Source organism: Spermophilus citellus (assembly GCF_964194105.1).
Source record: "Spermophilus citellus genome assembly, chromosome: 2".
Taxonomy (NCBI): domain Eukaryota; kingdom Metazoa; phylum Chordata; class Mammalia; order Rodentia; family Sciuridae; genus Spermophilus; species Spermophilus citellus.
Window position 1 is genome coordinate 190938465 of NC_138183.1, and position 9902 is coordinate 190948366.

At 45.7% G+C, this 9902-nt stretch overlaps 1 protein-coding gene across 1 annotated transcript; it reads right to left on the bottom strand.

The window, feature by feature from the left end:
- Positions 1 to 443: 443 nt before the first annotated feature.
- Positions 444 to 2014, bottom strand: B3GNT6 (UDP-GlcNAc:betaGal beta-1,3-N-acetylglucosaminyltransferase 6; the record flags this gene model as incomplete). Its single annotated transcript, XM_081281210.1, has 1 exon — positions 444 to 2014. One exon carries the CDS (start codon positions 2012 to 2014, stop codon positions 863 to 865), a length of 1152 nt encoding a protein of 383 aa, XP_081137336.1. The 3' UTR covers positions 444 to 862.
- Positions 2015 to 9902: the final 7888 nt, after the last annotated feature.

Sequence of the window (9902 nt, forward strand, 5' to 3'; positions counted from 1 at the left end):
GGGTACTCATTTGCTCATTCCTTCATCCCTAAAGCACTCAGGAAGTACTTGCTATGACCTGCTTATAAGCAAGGCCAGCAAAGGTCAAGTTTGCTGTGGCTACTGGGGGTCCATGATCAGGGCCGGGGGAAAGGTCGCCTAGATAGCGCTTCTTCCTCCTGTCCTGACTGGGTCTCAGTTTCCATTTTGCACCGTGAGGCCTTTTTTGACCTCTCATGGCAGGAATGCTATTAATGCTCCTCAGTTCCAAATGTAAAGTGGCTTCTGGGAGAGGGAAGTCATCTGATGATTGTCAGTCTAGCTCAGGTTTGACTCATTTGAGAAGGAAACTCAACAAATATTTGTATCGCACGTGACAGGTGAAATTGATCCTGGTCCCCACACCTCCCTTATTCCATTGTTCATGACGAGCAGAATATTTGTATCGCACGTGACAGGTGAAATTGATCCTGGTCCCCACACCTCCCTTATTCCATTGTTCATGACGAGCAGAACGTGGGAGCGAGGTATGCTGAAGGCTTGCGGAGGAGCAATGGTGCTGGGCTTGGGAGAGTACACAGACATCCCAGACCCAGCGGTCCTCAATCTAAGCTGCACCTTAGAACCACCCAAGGAACCCAACCAAAACCACCACCTACATGTTTGGGGCCACTACAGACCAATATGATCAGAAGCCCTGAAGATGGGGCCAGAATATTCCAGACCCTTCCCCCGCGGTGGTTTCAAGGTGAAGGTGGGATTCAGATGCACCAGCTGGGCAGGACAATGTATCAGAGCAGGAAAGACACATTCTCATCATACAAGGGGAGGCCCTGGCGGCTGAGGCCACTCATCAACCCAGCGCAGCGCAGCCTATTCAGCCTCAGGAAACCCTGTGTCCCCGGCCACAGCTCAGCGCCGGGTTGTGAAGTGCCTTCCACATGAGCAGCATCTCATAGGGCGCGAAGCGGTGCACTAGCAGCAGCTCGCGGTACATGCAGGGGTCGAAGGAGGGCTTCTGGGCGCCAGGCAGATGCACGCCAAAGGGCCGGATGCCCTCGTGGCCACTAGGCTGTAGGCCCGCGCGCTGCAGGCACATGCCCATGTAGGCGTCGTCTATCGGGAAGAGAGGGGTGTGGCGAGCCGCTGTGCGCAGGGCCCGGGCCGTGTGGCGGGACAGGACGAAGCCGCCGCCACTGCAGTACACTGGGTAGGCCTTCCCAGGGAAGAGCTGTGGGGGCACAAAGTACTTGCTCCAGCTGTCCCGGATGGGCACGGAGCCGTCCATGAGCTGCCCGGCGAAGAGGTGGCGGTCGGGCGACTGTGTCTCTAGGAAGCTAAGCACGTTGGCTGTGTGCACAAAGACGTCGTCGTCGCCGCTGAGCAGGAAGCGGGCCTGCGGGCAGCGCGCCGCCAGCCAGTCAAGCAGGTGCACGTGCTTGAGCGTGAGGTTGAGGAAGGTGTCGGCGAAGGCCCACTGCAGCACGTCGCGATTCTCGCGCGCCTCTAGGCGCACCAGCTCGGCGAGCTGCGGCGCCTGCGCCGCCTCCTCCGGCGCTGGGGTCCCCAGCAGGAAGAGGCGGCGCACTTGCTGCCCTCTGTATCTGCGTTCCTGTCCCCATGTGCGACGGATGAGCTCACGCCGCTCGTAGTTCGCGGGCGACGACTTCACCGCCAGGAGCAGGAAGATGCCGTGGCGGCCCGCGCACTTGGTTGGCGCGTCCCAGAGGAGTGGGAAGTGGCGGCAGTGGCGGTACCGCAGAAAGTCTTGGATCCTTGCCGGTAGCTGCTCGAAGTCTTCCGTGCGGTTCGCGGAGGCATTGGCCACGCACGGGAGGCCCTGGTGGAGCTGGAGCGCAGCGGGCTGTTCCGCAGCAGCGGGAGTGTCGCTAGCGTCCGTGGGGCCCTCCCTCTTCTGTTCCTGCTGGGACCTCGGGGCTTGGAGGAGCCAGAGGCGAAGTGCCAAGAAACTCATGCCCACCAGAAGGCAGGCCAGAGTCTTGGGATTCATGGACCTTCGGCAGGGAAAAGCCATCTGTGGGGATACCAAGTCAGAGATGAGGCGGGGCGGGGGGGGGGGGATTTCGACATCATGGGGATGCCACTCTTGTGCTATTGTGTTTCTCCCAGCACAGTGCCCCAGCCCTTTCTTTTTTCCTTTTGGTACTGGGAGTTGAACCCAGGGACACTTTACCACTGAGTTACATTCCTGGTCCTTTAAAATTTTTAAAATTTATTTTTAGTTTTTATTATGAAAACAGGGTCTCACTAAATTGCTGAGGCTGGCCTTGAACTTGGGATCCTCTGCTTTGGCGTCCTGGGTTGCTAGGATTACAGGCATTCGGAACCTTTTATTAACGCTGCTGCTAAGATATAAAAAGAAACCAAAATTCAATATTACACTGAGGTATCTCAGGTCACTTATAGTCCAGAACTTTCGTCTGACCTGCACCTCTGTGTATCTCATTGCCTGGGCTCACCCTGAAAGTCATCCAGGCCCAGCAGACTCATCATGTCCAAAGTCAATCTCCATCTTGCTGTGAATCTGTATCCTCAGTCAGTGGTACCAGTGTTCACCCAGCTGCTTCAATCAGAAGTCCTGACTCTCTCCTCTGTTCTAGCTTACATCCACTTCCCACATCCTGTTGATTGTGCATCCTACACCTCTCTCATGTTTGTTCCCTCCTCCCCATCCCTGTCTTGCCTGGATCTTTTAATCTATTCCCGCGTTGGGGCAATCAAAAAAGTATGAGGCCACAGCACTGAAGTAGACAGAATTCTGGCTTCCCAACTTAGAACTGTATCATCTGAACAAGGCAGTTCAGATCTCTGGGTCTGAGTGTTCTCATCTAACAGTAAATTCCCACCCTGGGGGGGTTGTTGTGAGCATTAAATTGAGCATTAATGACCACTGGTATTGATACCAATATCCAATATGACCTTTTGTCAGCCCCCAGTCCCACCTGTTTCTGTTTCTACTTAGGTTATTACTTGCTGTCCCCTACATGCATGTAGCCTGCCCAGTGTGCCTCAGGTGAGGACTTCCTAAAGACCTCACGGGACAAATCCCATTTTTAATTATGTCCTGTTAAACTTTGACATTGAGTTCTACCATGCATGGGGCATTGCCATTTCCTTTTTTTCTTCTTCACCAGAGCACTGCAATTTTACATAATTGTGGAATCCATTACATATTTGTACATGCACACAGTATAACAATTTGGCCAATTTTGTTCTCCAGTACCTCCCCTTTCCCTCTCCTTCTCTCCCCAACACTCCCTTCTTAAAAAAAAAAAAACAAAAAAAAAAACACTCCTCTGTTTCAGGTTTAATTCTCCTGACTTTCCCCCTTCATCTTTGACCACGTCTCACTTCCTTTTGCTCTCAGTTCCCTATCTAGTGACTTTCAGTAGTAGGAGGTCTCTTAGATCAGCTTTTCACCTTTGTTCAGCATGATCTCCTTCACCATGTTGTTCAAGCCAAAAACCTCAATTGACTCCCACCTTTCCTTCATTTCTGCACTAAGCCCAGTCACTTCTAAGTTGTATTTCATCAACCTATGTCTTTCCATTCCCCCTTTCAACAGGCCAATGCACCCCGGCATCTCCTGCTGTGATGACATAGTTTCCTGCATGATCTCTCCTCCCACTTTCTCCCTTCATCCTAATCCTCCTCTGCTGCAGATGAGAGGTCTCTGAACTGTGCAGATGTTCATGCCATTCCTTATATCTTTTCCCCATCTTCCCTGACCATCAGCCAAGTTGCAGCCTCCAGCTGCCGAGCCTCTTCTACTCTGAAGCTTTTTCTTGCTGTTCGCCTACCTGGACTGACCACCTGGCGCTCTTGCCTACTCAAAGCCTTCTCATTCTCTGGTCCAAGACAAGTGGGAGAACCTCATAGATATGTTAGAGATCTAACTGCCCAGCCAGAAATGCTAGCTATAGGTATCATTCTTCACCCGGTCCTGCTTCAGTGTTTGGTGCACCAAGGGAAGAGGAGTGAAGAGATGAGCTATGTCTGTTACCATCATAGGTACTCAGTGCAGAGTCCTGTGCCTGGCACTTTTGGGGCAGTTTATGAATAAAAGAATAAAAAATGAGTGAAAATAGAATTTGGAGTGTGCATAACTGGGCTTGTGTCCCAGCTCCTTTCAGTTTCCTCATCTGAAAAACTAAGAAAGCAAATACTCTTAATGAAATACGAATTTGGTGGGACCAAGAGCGCCTTACAAATACTAGTTAAAAATAATTATTGGGGCTGGGATTGTAGCTTATTGGTAGAGCACTTGTGTAGCACATGTGAGGCACTGGGTTCGATCCTCAGTACCACATAAAAATAAAGGTATTGTGTTCATTTACAACTAAAAATATTTAGAATGTTCCCTTGTCTTCCCCAGCCAACACCAAATCATTTCTAGAAAGACATAACCTCACCTCAGCCTTAATGCAACACTGAATCTTATTTTATGACATGTGCATTTACTTTAATAAACCTGACCCAGGAAACTGAATCACAGCCAACTTTTGATATGAGAGGAAAAGGTGAGGAGCCAGGTCCCGTTCCTGCAGGCAGCGGTCGCTTGCTCAACTCTGTTTTTGGACGCTATGCTGCAGGTTTAGACTTGCTGGGAAGCATTGGGCGCCCTCTCTATGGTTCTTTTTGCTGGACTTCTCTTTTCCCAAAGCACTCTCCAGGTGCCCTGGAGGCCCACAATTTAATCTTGGCTGGCCCTGCTCCTTTGTCTCTCAGGACTCAGCTCCAGTACCACCTCATGGTAAGTCCAGGGCAACAGATCCTATCTCCTTGTAGGTGCCATGGCTTCAGAGTTCGAAAAGTTGTTGAAAGAGGACAGATTTGCCATTTATTTGACCCCTTTGAGCATCAGGTTTCTTACTGTGGGATCTCAGGCAGGTTATTCATCTCAGTGTCTCAGGATTATGGGTTAATTTGTGCAGATCCATGCATGATGTGAAATAAGCACCACAGCCATGTAAGCAGTTGGCTAACACACGAGTGCTTGTGGGTTGAGCCGATCATTTTTATATGAGACTGTCCTGCAGTCTCACACAGTGTGGTGTAAAGCTCCTTTGTAGTGTTCCAACTGCAGGTGTTTCTTCACTCTTACTGTTTTATGCTTTTTTTGTGCTATTCACTCTGCTTAGAATTCCTCTCTTTTTCCAGGAACTATTTTGGTTATTCCTGCCACTGATTTGAAGCCATTATGGCTGAAGCAAATTCCTGTGCCACCCACTGGCCCCCTACCACTCTGGGGGATTCATGGGGCAGTATTTGTACAGCAGATGTAGGAGGCAAAGAAATCTTGTGAAGTCCTAACCACTGGGTTCTGCTACACTGGACCCATGCAGTGCTGAGTCCTGGTTCCTTTCTCCTTGAGCTCCCTCTGGTTCTTGCTTGGTGCTGTAAGGTGAAGAGAGTGGGGAGAAGGAAAATGTACCTCCTTCCCAATAGGAAAAAACCCAGGTCCCCATCTTACCTTGCATGTCTGAGAGAGAAGACAGGAGCCCTCCCCAAACTGGAGCGGATCCTTTGCCTAACATTCTAGGTTCCACCCCCAGGACGGTGGCTTAGTTCAGTACCCTTGCATTTGACCAATCCATGCCATCCTTCTTCCTCCTCCTCCTCAGGGGTAGGGCATCCACATGCTTCTTTAGCCAATGTGACTGCCTACTTGCTCTTTAAGATTAATCTCAGATTTAAATCTTTTTCTAGGAGACTTTTTAAAAAAATAGTTTTTTAGTTTTAGTTGGATACAATACCTTTATTTTTATGTGGTGCTGAGGATCGAACCCAGGGCTTCGCGTGTGCTAGGCAAGCACTCTACCACTGAGCCACAACCTCAGCCCCATCTAGGAGACTCTTCTTGACCTCTCTACCTAGCAATTGCTGAGTGTTCTCCAAGTAATATACATGACTGTACTGAATTGTTCTAATGATGTGCTGCATCAATCAGTTATCCCTGCTTGACTGAGAGCTATTCTGGCTGGGTGTAGCACCTATTCTGTTAATATAGGATGTGCTTTGAAATCTTTGTTGAATGGATTGCATGAAAAATGTTCAATATTTTTTTTTGTTGTACCAGGATTTGAACCCAGGGGTATTTAACCACTGATCCACATTCTCAGCACCCCCCTCCAATTTTAAATTACATTTTATTTAGAGTCAGGGTCTTGCTAAGTTGCTTTAAGGCCTTGCTAAGTTGTTGAGGCTGGCTTTGAACTCACAATCCTCCTGCCTCAACCTCTCAAGCTGCTGAGATTACAGGAGTGAGCCTCTGAGCTGACTATAGGAGCACTTTTTACACACATTTAATGACTTTTGTGTATAGTGGTTTTGTGTGTGTGGGCACAAACCCAGGGCCTTGCACATGTTAAGCACGCTCTCTGTCACTGAGCTATACCCATAGCTCCTGAGTAGTCTGAATTTGACAAGTAGTCAAGGGTTCATCCCTGACTTCTGTGAGTGGTTGGGACACAGGGATGAATCACTCAGTCCTGATCCTCAAAAGGCTTACCATGTCTTGGGAGATGAAAGCCAGATACAAAATGATTATAAAATCATGTAACATGCACAATACACAGAAGGGGAAATGGAGAAAGGGAGCCTGAAGGGTCCAGGAAAGACTTCACATTAGATCTGTACTATATCAGGCATCTATTGCTCTGAACAAGGCATCCTGCAAATTTAATGGCTTTGGCACTCACTGTTCGTTATTTCTCTAGATTCTTTGAGTTCATGGGAGATTCTTGTGTTGGACCCACCTAGACTTGCTCATATGGCTATTCCTATTCAAGTAGTGATGAGCCTTGGGCTAGCTCAGCTGAGATGACTGGCCTCACCCCTGTGCTCTCTCTTCCTAGGTTGCTTCCTGGAATAGTGGTCTCAGAGTTCCAAGGTGGTGAGCCCTGGGCTCCAGGTCTTGCACGAGGGCACTCATACCATATTTTGTTGGTCAAAGTATCACAAGATCACACCAACTTCAAGGGGTAGGGAGGAATTCAAAAAATTCACAGGTGTATTTGTCACTTGGGATACGAAGGTGGTAAGGAGTTTCCCCAGCATGCTAGAAGTGTAAAAGGGTGAGGACTAAACAAGATACTCTGTTCTGGGAAATATTCAAGGTTTAGAGTGGACAAAGGGGTAAACATTGGGAGTAAAGGTGTAGAGAGGTTAAGAAGGGTCTAAAATGTCATCCCCAGAGTTTTACCTTGATGTTTTGAAAAATTTCTGAAGTCCATTTCAGGAGTCTATTGTAGCAGTCCACACTATAGGCAGGGTTGATATAATGCTCTTTTAAGCCCTGCATACCATCTCCTTTTCAGTTATCCCCTTCACAAAGCCCAGATTGCTTTGTAAATCTACTTCTATGTTCTGTCAGGCAAGGTTCCTGGTTCTCCTCTTGTCAGCACCCATCTGTTGATCCAGGCAAGCTGCCCCTCCCTGACACACAAAGGAAGGACTAGGTGGAGAATCAACCATATGGTCAGCAGTGACTGAAACTACCCATATTCCAGTAGGCTTGGCTAGGAAAGCTAATATTTGAAAAGCTGTGGTTTAGCAAAGTGACGAGTTGCAAGAACTTCTAATTTGTTTTACATCTTGTAGATGGAACTTGGGTCATTGTTAAAGAGGAAACCATAGACACATGTGGCTTAGGCAGGATGATTTTTCTCTTCCTGATATCCCCACCTTCATACTAAAGCTGGAAGGATCAGTTGTTTACTTTAGAGCTCCCATAGTTGAGGATGCTGTATATTTATACCTCATGAAGGTTTAATTGTAAAATTGTTAGCTTTTAGCCTTGTAACTTACTAAGGCTTGACATAGAAAGGTACTGCAGCATAGTGTCAGGAGTCTAATGGCAAAAAAGACCCAGCATAATTACTGAATGTCCTTCTCATGAAACAGATCATTGCTGGCCTATACTGCTCCCTTAACCAAATTAGCAAAAGGTGTGTCCTCTGGGGTGCCACCTATCACAGCATGCATCTTGACAAGCTGAGTCCCCCCACCAATCCTTCTCCTCAAATTGGTGCCTCTGTGCAGTGTAGAGGTATAGTCCCCCCCAGGTACAGTCCTGCCTCTTATAAATTTATTGATAATTTAAATATAAACCAGGGACAAAACATAATCAAAGTCTTATTTGAAACAGTATCATTTAATACTTTCACCTACAATAAGTAATGAGTGCTGAAATACAGTCTAGATTATAGATTAGATAAAAATACATTATTCTACTCTCTTCTAGAAAAATGATTATGATATTGGCAAATCAAATGGAAAAAAGAGAATGAGCAGATCTGAGATTACCTGAAAATGGTTAGTTCCTTATAAAGGTTCAATAAATCTATATGTTTATTAAATAATAGCTAGTAGAGCAAATGTTTATTACAAATATGAAATAGGAAACATTAATTTGAATGGGTTATCTGTTGGTCATACTGATAAGTTAGAAATATTAAAAGTATGGAAATGCTTGATTGTAAAGTGCCCAATTGATACATTAAACAGAAATTGCTAATAGTTTCTAGCTCTTAAAAATAAGCTTGATTATTCATTTGTATGCACAAGTTAGCTCTAGAAAGAAGAGCCACAAAAAACCAACTGAGGAAAGAACCTTGAACTTGTCCTTTTAGAAAGTTAAAAAAAAAAAAAAAGGATATATGACCATAGCAGCTTTTTTGGCCTTGACAACTACCACGTGGCACATTTTATATGATATGAAAAAAAAATAGGGTCAATAGATCTTAAATTTCTGGAAGTCAGCTCAAAAATGCAACTAGCATGTTTGGATTTTACAGTATAAAATAAAATTACCTTTAATTTTTATTTCGATCTTTTTTGTGATACTGGGGATTAAACCCAGGGGCACTCTACCCCTGAGCCACATCTCCAGCCAATTTTTATTTTTATTTTGAAGCAGAAAGTTGCTGAGGCTGGCCTTAAACTTGTGATCCTCCTGCTTCGGCCTCCCGAGTTGCTGGGATTACAGGCATGTGCCACCACACCTGGTTTAGATTCCCTTTATAAAACAAATAAAATCATGAACTTTGCTTTTAGTAATTTTTCCTCTGAGGTTTAGACACTTTGCAGCAGGCTATTGCCAATCTAGTTAAAACTGATGTGAACTAATGATTTTATAGTGTAAATATTAAACACAAGACTTTGATTACATTTAACACAGAGGGAGTAGAGTTGAAAACGCACAGAATATTTTCATTCTGACAAGTACACACTAGAGAAATGCAGTCAGGTGGTACTGCTGTGCCTCCATGTTCCACACTGCTCATTTGCTGATGATCCAGGGCAGGGGAGACACACTCCCAGAGCCAGAGCCCAAGAAAATGCTGTTTCTGGCTTTCTTTCTGTTTAAATAACACTTATTTATGTAAGTGCCATTCTTGCCTTACAGGCCACACTATCATAGACTGGATTTGGTCCTTGGGCTGCAGTTTGCCAACTCCTGGTCTGCACCCTTTTATAACATAATACATTTTTATAATTTTCTTTTAGGTGCAGGTGATCTCACAATCAATATTGATATCTCTCAATGAACTATATTTGTATGCTTAAAAGATTTCTCTAATAAATGTGCTCTGCAGTAACCTTAGAATTAATTCTGTAAACTTAATTAAAAAGTGATGATTTGCAGATGTGACAATTGCCAGAAAAGTTTCAAAAGCTTTATGACTATTCTGTGAATATTCACATTACTAAAGACTAAATCTAGTTCAAGTATTGACATTGTGCTATTATAAGCAATGAAACAGGTCACAATGAGCACAGTGCACTGCATGACCTGTGAGGGAATACTATAATACTGACAGCTGCCAAGAGGAAAAAAAAATGGGGGAAGCTTAGGGCACTTGTAGGCCGGTAATTACATTTCTTTTTTGGGTTTTAGG